Here is a 14,107-nt window from a genome sequence, read left to right as displayed (position 1 = left end):
AACTCCTGGCTCAAGCGACCCTTCCACCTTAGCCTTCCAAAGTGCTGGAAATACAGGCATGAGCCCCTGCAACCAGCCAAGTTAGTTTTCTTTCTATTCATCTGGTTTCTTTCTTATTAAGAGACTTTCCTCACTTATCTGCCCATATTTAACTGTGAAGCACTAAAAGTTGATTAGGAGCTTTGTGTATGTGGCGGGTGCTTGTCATCTTAGATTTTTATTGTAGGCTGATTTGACTGGCTGTGTCATTGGGAACCCTCAACATCCGTCTCATGAAATCTTTTCTTTGAGGCTGGTTGGATTCCCCAGAGAATATTCTTCCCACATCTTGAAGAACAGGTGCCTGGTTCTGGCACTGTGAGAAGCCAGGTTAGGGGAAGAAGGTTGGAAGTCTCAGCATTAAGTCATCTTTCATTACCCCAGCCAACATGCCTTTGTGCTCTTTGTGCTGTTTCTGATACTTGCCCTCACTTCAGGCTGTCCAGAGATCCTTCTGTTTCATCTTATCAGGGGAATACATCTCAGTCATCTGCAGGAGTCAGGGAAGGAGAAATCTGCAGTCTATTTCTAAAACAGCTTTTGATCAATCCTCTGCCGTGTCCCTCCTTCATTCGAGTTCAAAACCTGTTTAAGTTTCCTACTCTTGGCTTTTACTATTACCAGTGTAAGGTTCAAATTTCCTCAGTATGCTAAATTAGTTATCACTTGTCTGTCTGTGGCCACTTATTTTTGTCTCTAGTTCTCTTTGTGCCTGTGAGATAATGCCTTTACTTGTTTTTATTTTAGTAGGTTTGGGGAGGGAGCAGAGGCTAATACATGCAATTAACCTGCCATGTTTAACTATAAATTTGTATATAATTTTGTAAGAAAAGTAAGAGTTTTTTGTAAATGTTATTTATCGATATCTGATCATGTATCAGTGGTCTCAGTGACAGCAACAACCAAGCGCCTTGATGCTCAGTGGACCATGAAGGGTCCAGGACATCAATGTTTCTATCTATATCTCCTTGTTGGGAGCACCAGACAGCATAGCTGATGGCTCCAGCAAGTCTTGAGGCCAAGAGATGTTGGGAGAGAAGCAATAATAAAAAATTTTAGGCCGGACACAGTGGCTCACACGTGTAATCTCAACAATTTGGGAGATCGAGATGGCCAGATCACTTGAGGCTGGGAGTTTGAGACCAGACTGGCCAACATGGTGAAACCTTGTCTCTACAAAAATACAAACATTAGCCAGGTGTGGTGGTGCACACCTGTAATCCCAGCTACTATTCAGGAGGCTGAGACATGGGAATTGCTTGAGCCCGGGAGGCGGAGGGTGCAGTGAGCCAAGATCACACCACTGCACTCTAGCCTGGGCAACAAGAGCAAGACTCTGTGTCCAAGAAAAAAAAAAAAAATCTGGATTTTTTTTTTCTTGCTTATTTTTATTACTATTCACGGTTTTTTAAATGTATTTATTTTTGAGTGTACAGGTTAGCAACTGCCCTCCTTACCAAGGAGTCCTCCAGCTGCCTGACAATTACCTCCAGGTCCATCCTTTGTCAAATAATACTCATCTTGCCTGCATTGTGACTGTACTGATAAATTACACCCTGCCTGGATTTCAAGGGAGATTCCACTGTGAACCCACACATACATTCTTCATATCATGATTCCTTAAATCACTTAAGGGTTCCTAAGGAAAAAAATGGCCAAAGTTATCATAGTAGAACTGATGGTAAAATGCATGCCCTCCTCTCCCATTTGTGTGTCTGTTTAGTATATAAAAGTAAATGCTCATAGACATGTGACACACAAATACACACTTGATTTTTAAATTGTTTGGTTTTTTTGTAATTCCTGTTCTTGTTCTTGGATTTCTGTGTATTGACAGAGAAATCAGAAAAACCAGGCCAGGTGGCTCACACCTGTAATCCTAGCACTTTGGGAGGCTGAGCCAGGAGGATCGCTTGAGCCCAGGAATTTGAGACCAGCCTGGATAACATAGGAAGACCCATCTTTACCAAAAAATACAAAAATTAGTCAAGTTTAGTGGTGCATGCCTATGGTCCCAACTACTTGGGAGGCTGAGGTGGGAAGATCTATTTGACCTGAGAGATCAAGGCTGCAGTGAGTTGTGACAACACCACTGCACTCCAGCCTGGGTGACAGAGTGAGACCCTATCTCAAAAACAACAACAACAACAAAAAATAACCGATAGATCCTAATAAAAATCTATTTTATTCCCTGAGGCAGCTATAAGTGTGACTGCCTGTCACATTCACCACAGCGGTTTTCCTGTCTCTAAGCCTTTATCTAAATTTTCAACTCACCTCCCAGGCCTATCACTCCATAGACATTACTTATTACTCCCCTAAGAAAATCGAAACTATTCAACCTGGGCTCTCTTGCCATTCTCTTTTGCTTTCTCTAGTTTTCTCTTTATTTCATCCGTTATCTTTGTCTCCTTCCTATGTTAGAGGAATGGTTTTCTTTTTCTTAGGCCGAGCACCCCCCACCCCAGTACCTACACACGATAGCAGAGAGAACAGTATGTACAAAGGCCTGGGAGCTTGAAAGAGCAAAGTTGTGGAAAAATACAGATTTTCCTTTGTGGACAAGTGGGCTTTAGAGTTAAACAGGCCTGGTTTGAATGCCAGTTCTTCTCTACCACCTCCTACTTAAACGACCTTGAGTTCAGTTCTCTCATCACACTTCATTTTCCTTATCTTTAAAGTGATGAGGCTCACGCCTATAATCTCAGCACTTTGGGAGGCCGAGGCAGGTGGATTACCTGAGGTCAGGAGTTCGAGACCAGCCTGGACAACATGGCCAAACCCCGTCTCTTAAAACACACACAAAAAAATTAGCCTGGCGTGGTGGCAGGCGCCTATAATCCCAGCTACTCAGGAGGCTGAGTGAGGCAGGAGAATAGCTTGAATCCAGGAGGCAGAGGTTGCAGTGAGTGGAGATCACATCACTGCACTCCAGTCTGGGTGACAGAGCAAGATTACGTCTCAAAATAAATAAATAAATAAAGTGAAGAAAATGCCAGCTACTTCACAAGGTTATTGGGAGGTTTCATAGCATATGGTAAGCTCTCAATAAATGGTAGCTGTTCTTGCTGTTATGGCTGGAGTAAAACTATGACAGTAGTTCCTCTTAAAATAAGGATTTGCTTATTCCTAGAATAAGCATTTGTTCATATTTATGCCTCTTGCATTAACTATGAATATAAGCCCTACAAGGTCAGGAACTCTGTCCTCATCTTTATCTTTTAAGCACGTACCACATGCGCAACATATAAAGTAAATGTACATTATGTGTTGAATGAATGAATGGTGTAGCCTAATATATATTGATTGAATTTACAAAGTAAATTCACTTTTTTTCCAGCTTCCTGTGGATAATTAAAACCTTCCAAAGACTTTCAGATCACATTGTTAAGAATTTGCTTCCTTCCTGTTACAGTTTACAAATACTGGCTTTTAGCACATTACTTGTGCATGTTAGACTTGAGTGAAAGTATGGGTGTGCTTTTTAACATGTCATCAATAATAGTTAATTAATTGCTTCTTTTTTTCTTTCCTTCAGGGAGGTGGTACAAGCAAACTGTGTTCGCTGGAGAAAGAAGTTTTCATTTATGTGCAAAATGAGCGCAAGTGCTGCCACAGGCATCCTAGATCCTTGTATCTACAGAGTGTCTGTGAGGAAGGTATAAAAATAGCCTATTACTTCTTCCCTTTCAGGAACCATAATTAGTTCCATAGTCACTAGCTTGCTTTGTTTAGCTCTGCTTTATCTTTTTCATTACAACTGTATATTCAGTTTCACTTCACACTTGCTGTAGTAATTAAAATACCATGGCAAATATGATGAAGAATCTGAGGTTATAAATTACAATTATTATTCAAGAATCTTCATCTCACTATACATATAAGTATTAATCTTATTTGTATTACTTTGGGGACTATATATATCTATATCCACTATTTGTTTAATACCTAGTTTTTATTAGGCATTGTTCTGGGAACTTTATGTGTAATATATCCAATAACCCTGAAATTAGGTGTTATTTTCTCCATTTTCAGGAAAACCAGCGCTCTGAGAAGTTACTTGCCCAAATTTACATAGTTAATAAATGGCAAAGTAGAGACTCAGAGTTTTCTGATTCCAAGTCTGTTTTCTTTCCTGTATACTGTCTTTCCCAGTGTTAGGTTGAAGCAAATTACCAATAATCTTAAAAAAATGGTAATTTTGGCCGGGCGCGGTGGCTCAAGCCTGTAATCCCAGCACTTTGGGAGGCCGAGACAGGTGGATCATGAGGTCAGGAGATCGAGACCATCCTGGCTAACACGGTGAAACCCCGTCTCTACTAAAAAAAATACAAAAATCTAGCCGGGCGAGGTGGCGGGCGCCTGTAGTCCCAGCTACTCAGGAGGCTGAAGCAGGAGAATGGCGGGAACCCGGGAGGCGGAGCTTGCAGTGAGCTGAGATCCGGCCACTGCACTCCAGCTTGGGTGATAGAGCAAGACTCCGTCTCAACAAAAAAAAAAAAGTAATTTCATATGGTTCAACTTTGTATGTGTGTGTATGTGTGTGTATGTATGTATGCATATGTTTTACTTGCCAAAATAATACATATAATGGTCAAAAATTAAATAGAGAAGAAGGATTTAGAATGAAAGCAAGTCTCTGGCCTTGCTCTTTTCCACGCCAGTTCTGCATCCTTCTGTATCAGAATACCATTGCCATGGTATTTTAAGTATTATATAAAATATTTAATATGATATACTAAATAATATTTTAAGTATTATATAAAAGAAGCCATAAAAGAAAAATTAGTAAACTTAACCATATAAACACTTTATGCATTGCAAAATATAACATAAACAAAGTCTTAAATTAGGAGAAAATAGTCACAAATTGTGACAAAGGATGACTTTCCTTAGTATAGAAAGAGTACCTTCAAATAAATTAATTTTAAAAATCAACAGCCCTTTAGAAAAATAGGCAAGGGGCAGAATAAACACTTCACAAAAAAACTATAAATAGCTTTTAAACATAAAAATATGCTGAATCTGACACAAATTAAAACTACAAATTAGATACCATTTTTTAACTATAAAGTTGACAAAAATAAAAAAGTTTGATAGTGCACTCTGTTGCCTAGGACACAGGGAAGCAATCAGTAACCAGCCAATGGTTCTGAACCAGCCTATTCCAGGCACTAGGAGGACAGGGGTGAACTGGAATGAGTTTCTGCCCCCAAGGACTTTACTTTCTGGATGGAGTTGGGGGAGGTGTGATAGGAAAGACAGAGACCGTAAACATGTAGCCAAATAAGATTATTTGAGGTCATGATAAGTTTTATGTGTAGGAAACAATTCAGTAATGGAGAATAGCTTGGGCAAAGGAGATTATTTTAGAGAACTGAGGCAGGAGTCAATGAAGACTTCTCTGAAAGGTAACATTTGAAGAAGAGGCAACCATGTAAAGGTCTAGGGAAAGGCCATTCTAAAGGAGTAGGACCTGAAAGCAAGAAGTCCCTGTATTAGTTTCCTAGGACTGCTATAACTAAATAGCACACTCTGGGTGGCTTTAAACAACAGAAACTTATTGTCTGAGTTATGGACAACAGAAGTTCAAAGTCAAGGTGTCAGCAGGGCCATGCTCCCTCTGGAGGTGCTGGGGGAGAAACTCACACCTCTTGCCTAACGTCCAGCAGCCTCAGGCATTCATTCCTTGACTTGTGGATACATTATTCCATTCCATTCACATGATTGTTTTCTCCCTTTGTGTCTTCACATCATTTTCCCTCTGTGCATGCCTGTTTCTCTGTCAAAATTTCCTGTTTTTATAAGGATACCAGTCATATCGGATTAGGACCTCATTTTAACTTGAGTACCTGTATGAAGACCCTATTTCTGGCCAGGCATGGTGGCTCACACCTGTAATCCTTGAAGTTTGGGAGGCTGAGGCAGGCAGATTGCTTGAGCCCAGGATTTCAAGACCAGCCTGGGTCACATGGAGAAATCCCATCTCCACAAAGAATACAAAAATTAATCAGGTGTGGTGGCATGCACTTGTAGTCCCTGCTACTTGTGAGGCAGAGGTGGGAGGATCACCTGAGCCCAGAAAGCTACAGTGAGCCGTGATCATGCCACTATACTCCGGCCTGGATAACAGAGCCATACCCTGTCTCAAAAAAAAAAAAAAAAAAAAAAAACAGACCCTACTTCTAAATAAGGTAACATTCTGAAGCAAGGACTTCATGTCTTTTTTTGGATTAGGGAGACGGGGGACATAATTCAACCCATACCAGGCCCTACAGTATAATAAACATGGAGATTATTTTAATACTTCTGAAATTAATGGACTAGCTTGTTGCAGACCACTGCTCCCTCTAAGAACTATTAGAAAAGCTAGACAGAATATCCAAAACAGCTGCTTGAAGGCATCGGAAGCTACTGAGGTAGTCAGGACTTGAGGGGCTTAGAATCAATAGAGAAGGGAAGCATAGAGATAAGCCTGACATTTGGCATTGCTTTTACCCTCAAAGCATTTTTTGATTTGCAAGTAGTGGCAAAGCAGCTGCGTACAAAAGAATGAGCAGTGAAGACACTAAGTTGAGATTGCAGCAATCTTACAGGTCTAAAGGAACAAAAACTGGAATCTGGGGACCACCAGGGAGGAGGGGCCTTGGTAAACACCTCAGGCTTTCAGTTGGGACTCACTCTCTAAGAGTTTCAACCTACTAGGAAGAGTGTAATACATACAGATCAGCCTTACAAAGACTGAAACCCAGCCTCCAGTCAGTTCAATCCCTTCTTAGATGAAGGTGATCTGCCTCTTCCTTACTACTTGCCGAAAGCAAATGTATACCTTCTCCTATATCACATCACTCTGAACCTCAAATTATTTCTTCAAGTTTTCATACACAGCTATCAAATATAAAGAGACATGACTACATGACCAAAAATCAAAAGGAAGAGTACATGATAAAAAGAGACCTATGGAAGACACAGATTTTGGAAAGATCAAAGACAAACTTTTACAATAACTATAATTAGTGAACAAGATGGAGAATTTCATCAGAGAGCTAAAATTGTTTAAAAAAAAAAAACAGCAAATTCTAAAACTGAAAAGTACATTAAGTAAAATTTAAAGCTAAGTAAACGAATAAAACTTCAACAGATGGATTTAACAGCAGGTTTACCATAACTGAAGAGAGCATTGGTAAATTGGAAAATAAGACAGAAGAAAATATTCAGGCAAAATCACAGAGAGAACAAGGGTGGAATACGCAAGAAGGAAGGTAAGACATGTAGGAGACAGTGGAAAGGTCTGTTTAAGCCCTAGGAGGAGAGACAAGTGAGTGTGGCTGAGAATCTTCTAAAACTGATCAAAGATATCAAACCACAGATTCAGAAGTACTGTGAACCCTATGCAGTGTAAACAGCAAGTCTGGCATGTTTAAATGACAAGACCAGCCTAGCTGTGGTGTGGGAAACAGAGAGGCAAAGTTCTTGGTAGTGGGATTGGATGCACTAGATCAGGCCGGGCCTTATGAAAAGGTTAGATCTAATTATAATTGGAAGTATTGGAGGATTTTAATAAGGAGAGACATCATCTTCTGTAAGATCACTTTTGCTGCTGTGTTAGATAAATCACAGAAACCACTTAGGTGTTTTTTGATAATTGAAGGGAGAAGTGCTTATGTTTTGATATAGAGTTACAACATATAAACGGTCATTATTGTGCAGCCAGATATCCAACTAAAAATAGAGGATTCTGTTACTATGGAGTGGGGGGAAATGGATGATTGGGATATGACTAGCATTCTTTCTACAGAGGTTGAGTGAAGGAATAGGTCCAGCAAATGAGAGTGAGGAGTTGCCAGTGAGGTAGGAATAAAACCAGGCAATTGTGGTACTGTGGAAGTTCAGCAAAGAAAGTGATGCAACAAAGGAGGTGGAGTGGCCAAGCCTGTCACCTACCGCTGAGATGTTGAATAAGATGAAGACCAGGAGCCTTTGGCTTTAACAAAATGAAGATCATTGGTAATCTTAAGAGCTATTACAAAGGGCTGAGCACACCTATAATCATACCTATAATCCCAGCAATTTGGGAGGCCGAGGAATGAGGACTGCTTAAGACCAGAAGTTTGAGACAAAACTAGGCAACATGGCAAGACCCCATCTCTCCAAAAAAAAAAAAAAAGAAAAAAAATTAGCTGGGTGGGGTGGCCTGCACCTGTAGGCTTAGCTACTCAGAAGACTGAGGTGGGAGGATCTTCTGAGCCCAGGAGTTTGAGGTTTCACTGAGCTATGGTCATCCCACTGCACTCCAGCCTGGTTGACAGAGAGAGACCCTGTCTCTAAGAAATAAAATAAATAAAAAATGAAAAAGAACTATTGCAGAGGGAGAATAAGGATGAAAGCCCAATTGGATTGGGTTGAATAGAGAGTAGGATATAGCAAATATAGGTAAGTCTTTTGATGAGTTTGGCTGTAGAGGGGAGCAAATAAAAGAATTAGCTAGCAGAAACAAGGATCATCTGGAGAAAATTTTGTTTTCTTAAGGAAAGGCACTATTAAAGAATATGACAGTCATCTAATGAAAATGCGATCATTCATAATGGGATAGATGTAGTAGCATGGCCACACCTGAAATCAGTGAAGCAGGGAAGGGGAGGAACAGCAAATATTCATGAATGATAATAGAATTTATCATAGATTGTTCCTTAACATATTTGTATTCACCGCTTGAAAGATGGAAATGATAGATAATGCATTATTTATCTGATTTATGCAAAAAAGATGAGACAACACCATCCAGCAGATGCGTTTTTAAAAGTAGGTAGGGAGTGGGGAATGTGCCCTAATAATAATGACAAAGACATATATACAAACACATACCATGTGCTAGGTATTGTCCTGAGGGTTTTACACTTAATTCTCACAGCTGTATGAAAACAAATCTAAAGATTTGACAAATTTATGTACAGTGACATATTTTAAGTTAAAAAAGACACATATCTTTTTTTTTTATTATTTTCACTTTGGTCAACCTTGTTCACCTTAGGTAAGAGGGTTTGTACTATACTAAATGTACACTTTTACATGCATAGAGTATCTCTTCAGTGATTCATAAAAACTGGTTGTCCCTGGGGGGTGGTTTCAAGTCCTGTTGAAATCTTTCTATACTATATTAGTATGCTTAACTGAGTAAATAATTTAACCTTTCTTTGGTGATTCAGGTTTTTGCAGTGAGTCCACAACACTTTTTGACCATTTCTTCAGCGAATAGATAAAATATTAGCTTATGTTCTCACCATTTGTCTCATTTAGATTAAAGTGAAATACTAAGTAAAAATTCTGGTCATTTGGGGGGCTTGTGGGAGTCTAAATAGTTGGATTTAAGATCATCAGAATTTTACTGTCTATTATATTTTCCAGCATATATATGTCTACTTCAGAATTATTTGACATATTTATTTTTAAATCTTTTATTATATGATATCCTTACAGTATTTTATGTCTTTGGCAGGAATTAAAAGGTGGAAAAGCTTATGCAAAGGTAAGCAGATGTTCTTTAACTGCTTTGGAACATGTAATGTTGCTTATTGCTATTTATAGGCTTAAAAATTAAATTGTTTATTCTTCTAATATCTGCTCAAGCTTGTCTCTTTTTATATAAAGCAACTTGGAGATTGAACAGTTGGATCTAACAGTAAATTATAGGCATATTCTTTCTAAATGCTGATTATGGGATGTTATTCTTTAGATTCAGCCTCCCTGCTAGAGGATGATCTCTAGTTTGCATTAAGCCATAGCATGTGATAATTCAAAGGATCTCACCTGGGAAGTGTGGCCAGGCCCACCTCCCCCCACTGTAAGAGGACCTGTCCTTTTTGTTGTCTTAGCACTCTGTGTGTACATGATAAGTACTGCTGGTTTTTACTTTTGCTAGCTCTGTGGAATTACTAGTGGATGTGCTCACCTGTTTGCTGACTAGAAGGATTTAGTAACAACATTACCAGAAACTCACATAGTCCTTTTTTACTTCCAGTCTCTGTGAATGGTACATCCATCAATCCAGTCACCTGAACTGAGAGATTGTACACTAGTCTTTTTTTTCCCTAACTTTTTAAATTTTGTTTTTTATTTTTGTAGACATGGGGTCTTGCTATGTTACCCAGGCTGGTCTCGAACTCCTGGCCTCAAGTGATCCTCCTGCCTTGGCCTCCCAAAGTGCTGAGATTACAGGCATTAACCACCTTGCCTGGCCCCTGTACATTAGTTTTAACCTCCATATTTACTGAACACCCTAAATCTAGTTGGTTGCAATGCCAGGATGTTCTTTGTTAAAGTCATAGAAAACCTTCCTCAACTAGAGATTTTTTTAATATTACAAAACAAGGAGATGTGAGATAGACTTGCTCCAGAACTGGTCAATCCACTAACTGAAAAACATCATCAAGAACTCGTTATTTTTCTCTTTCCATTCTGCCATTCTCTATGTGACGACTTTGTTCTTGGCCAGCTCCCCTTCTGGACACCAGGTGGCTGGCTGCTTAATTTTAAGTCAACACGTTCACATATGACAAAAATCCAGCTGCTTCCCCCTGTATTACATTTTTTTGAGTGAGGAAACATTTTCTAGATGACCCTCAGAGGGTTTTCCCATACCTTTCATTGGCTGGAACTGGATTATATGCCCACCCTAAACTGGTTGTGGGCAATCGGAATGGATTGCCATGGTTAGCTTAAACTAATCACAGTCTAACACTGAGCTAGGGTTTGGGTTTCCTTCCTTGTACACATGGATGGACTGAGACTAGACACCTGAATAAAACCAGGGTTTTGTGACTGGGTGTGGTGGCTCATGCCTGTAATCCCAGCACTTTGGAAGGCCATGGTGGGAGATCAATTGAGCCCAGGCATTCATGACCATCCTGGACAACATGGTGAGACCCTGTCTCAGTAAATAATTAATTAACTAATTAAAAATAAATCAAGGCTTTGCTATCAAGGAATAGGAGGGCATTGATTCTGGGCTAGGCAGACAACAAGGTCTGCTGTAGTTGACCTGTCCTCTTCATTTTTCCTTTCTAAAAGGGTCTTGAAACCATACCTTCTCTCCATTCCCAGGGCCACTGCCTCAGGTTATGCCTTCATTATTTTTTATTTACAGCCTGCAGTGGCCTTCTATCTAGTCTCTCTGTCTCTGTTATCTCCCTCTATCCTCCATATTATTGCCAAAGTAATCTTTCTAAAATTAAAACGTGATCATATCATTCCCCCATTTTAAGTCCTTTAGCAGCTATTCATTGTTTATAAAGGAAAATGAAAATTTCTTAACCTGGCGTGTAAGACACATCTTGTCATCTCTACTGTCATCTGCACATTAACACACACATACACACTCATACACTCATCCTTATGCCTCACACATACCACCCTCACAAACCTCCTGGAGTATCCCATGCTATCTTATCCTTTTGCTTTGTAACTTGATGTCTTTTCCTACCATTTTTATATTTCTCCCTCCTCTCCTGTCAACTCATGTATCATTAAAGACTTAGCTTAGTCATCCCTCCCCACTGAGAACTTTTCTTTTCCTCTGTTTCTTGTAACTGTGTCTTCCTCTATCACAGTACTTTCACACTGCATTACGGAATCTGTTCACTCTTCTGTCCTCCCCTATTAAACTGTAAGAGTAGGAATGACTTCCATATTACCTGCAATGTAGATGCTGAAGATTATTTCATGAATGAATTAATATCTGTGACAAATACAGCTAGTGTTTGTGTATATATGCCATTTCATGAGACAGTTACTCAGTGAAGCCAAAGAAAAAGTCGTAAGGAAACACAGACTTTCTAATTCTTCACTAGAATGTAAGCTCTTTGAAGGCAGAGTAGATGTCCTGTTCATCACTGTTTCCCAGTGTCTACAACTGGGCCTGTCATATAAAAGATGCTTGATAATATTGACTTCACTCATTAGTAACTGTTAGCCTGAAATATCACATTGACATGCCCCACCTTTTAATATACTTTCTTAATAGGGGCTGTCTTAGTTAGTTTGGGATGCTATAGCAGATTACCATAGATTAGGTGATTTAAACAACATTTATTTCCCACAGTTCTGGAGGCTGGGAAGTCCAAGATCAAGGTGCTGGTGAATCCAGTCTGGTGAGGGTCTGCTTTCTGCTTTGCAGATGTCTGTCATCTCGTGGTGTCCTCAAATGGCAGAGAGCAGAGAAAAAGGAAGCAAGCTCTCTTGTGTCTTTTTAAAAGGGCATTAATCCATTCTTGAGGACTCCACTCTTGTGACCTAATTACCCCCATAGGCCCTGCCACCTAATACCACCCTTTCGGGGGTTAGGGTTTCAACATAGGAATTTTGGGGGGACATAAACAGGCAGGCCTAAGAGGCACTGATCAGATTCTCCCCTTTTTTAGCTTATCGACATTGTAATATACCAACATTACAACAGTAGATGGTAAGCCAAAGGGCTGTTCTTTTATTCAACAAATATTTATTAAGTGCCAGACGCTGTTCTTGGTACTGTTCTAAGTGCTGGAGATACAGCAGTGAACAAGACAGACAAAAACCCCTGCATTTGTGGAGCTTACGTGCCAATGGGAGCAGGGGTCGTTGGAGGGACAGACAATAAGCAAATATGAAATATGTGTGTACATGATGTGATGATAACTACTAAGGAGAAAAATAGAGCAGGTAAGGGGAGGAAGGTGGTAACTACAGGGTAAGGGAGGGAAGAGGGATGTGATATAGGATGGTCAGGGAAGGCCCCTTTAGAGAGATGACTTTTGAACATTGACCTGAACGAAGTAAAGGAGAAGGCTATAAGAAAATCTGAGAGACAGCATTTCCGGCAAGAGAACAGTAAGTGCTAAAGGCCTTGAAGTGATCTTGGCATTTTCAAGAAACAGGACATTGTGGCTGCCAGAGTAAATGAGGAAAAGGAGGAAATGAAGTTGGTCAGGTAGCCAGGCACAGAGCAATAGGAGACTGCAGAGAAAACTCTTTCAAGAGGAACGAGATCATGTCCTTTTCAGGGACATTGATGGAGCTGGAATCCATTATCCTCAGCAAACTTATGCAGGAACAGAAAATCAAACACTGCATGTTCTCACTTATAAGTGCAAGCTGAACAAATGTGATCACATGGACACAGGGAGGGGATTAGCACACACTGGGGCCTGTCGGGAGAGGGCAAGAGCATCAGGAAAAATAGCTGTTGCATGCTGGGCTTAATACCTAGGTGATGGGTTGATAGGTGCAGTAAATCACCATGGGAAACTATGCGATAAACATGCATGTCCTGCACATATACCCTGGAACTTGAAATAAAATAAAATTAAATTTAAAAAACTCTTACAAGAAGTTTTGCTGTAAAGAGGGCAGAAAAAAAAGATTTAGTAGCCTGGAGAGAGATGTAGGGTGAGGTTTTGTTTTGTTTTCTTTTGTTCATTAAAGTAGGAGAAAATCCAGCATGTTTGTGTGCTTTTGGGAATGATCCAGCAGAGAAGGGAAATTTTAGAATGCACAAGAGCAGAAAGAATAACTGAAGTGATTAACTTGAGTGGGCAAGAGGAGAGTGGTTGACCTCAGACAGTACTGTAAGTGGGAAAGCAAGTATGTGGGCACAGATGCAGGTAGGTGAGTGGATGTCACTGGCAGTAAAAGCTTATGGAAGTTAAGTGCTCTTTTGATTGCTTTAATTTTCTGATTGAAATAGGCAGTAAGGTCATCAGCAGAAAGTGAGGATGAGAAAGCAGTGTTGGAGGGTCAAGAAGAAGGATAATGTATGAAACAGGGTGCACTGATAATGTGTGATCAGTCATGTGAGTCTTCACATGCCCAGTTGGATATGGCTTTGTCCTGGACATATCCAGGCTTTTTCTGCTGATGTTTTGCCCCTCCAAGAGAGGCAATAAGACAGCTGAGCGCAGTGGCTCATGCCTGTAATCCCAGCACTTTGGGAGGCTAAGGCGGGTGGATCACGAGATCAGGAGATCGAGACCATCCTGGCTAACATGCTGAAATCCCGTCTCTACTGAAAATACAAAAAAAAATTAGCCGGGCATGG

The 14,107-nt window shown here is 40.1% G+C and overlaps 1 protein-coding gene across 1 annotated transcript in view; it reads left to right on the top strand.

Annotated features, from left to right (window-relative positions):
• LOC105516087 (protein FAM102B) overlaps positions 1 to 14,107 on the top strand; it is a 69,116-nt gene that overhangs the window by 31,982 nt on the left and 23,027 nt on the right. Inside the window, exons 2-3 of the mRNA XM_011948152.1 lie at positions 3,578 to 3,698; positions 9,536 to 9,565. Coding sequence (XP_011803542.1) covers positions 3,578 to 3,698; positions 9,536 to 9,565 — 151 coding nt within the window. The remainder of the gene's footprint in view (positions 1 to 3,577; positions 3,699 to 9,535; positions 9,566 to 14,107) is intronic.

The sequence above is a fragment of the Colobus angolensis genome, unplaced genomic scaffold, assembly GCF_000951035.1.
Source record: "Colobus angolensis palliatus isolate OR3802 unplaced genomic scaffold, Cang.pa_1.0 Scaffold273, whole genome shotgun sequence".
In the NCBI taxonomy this organism is placed as follows: Eukaryota; Metazoa; Chordata; class Mammalia; order Primates; family Cercopithecidae; genus Colobus; species Colobus angolensis.
This window is presented reverse-complemented; position numbering and strand designations above follow the sequence as displayed.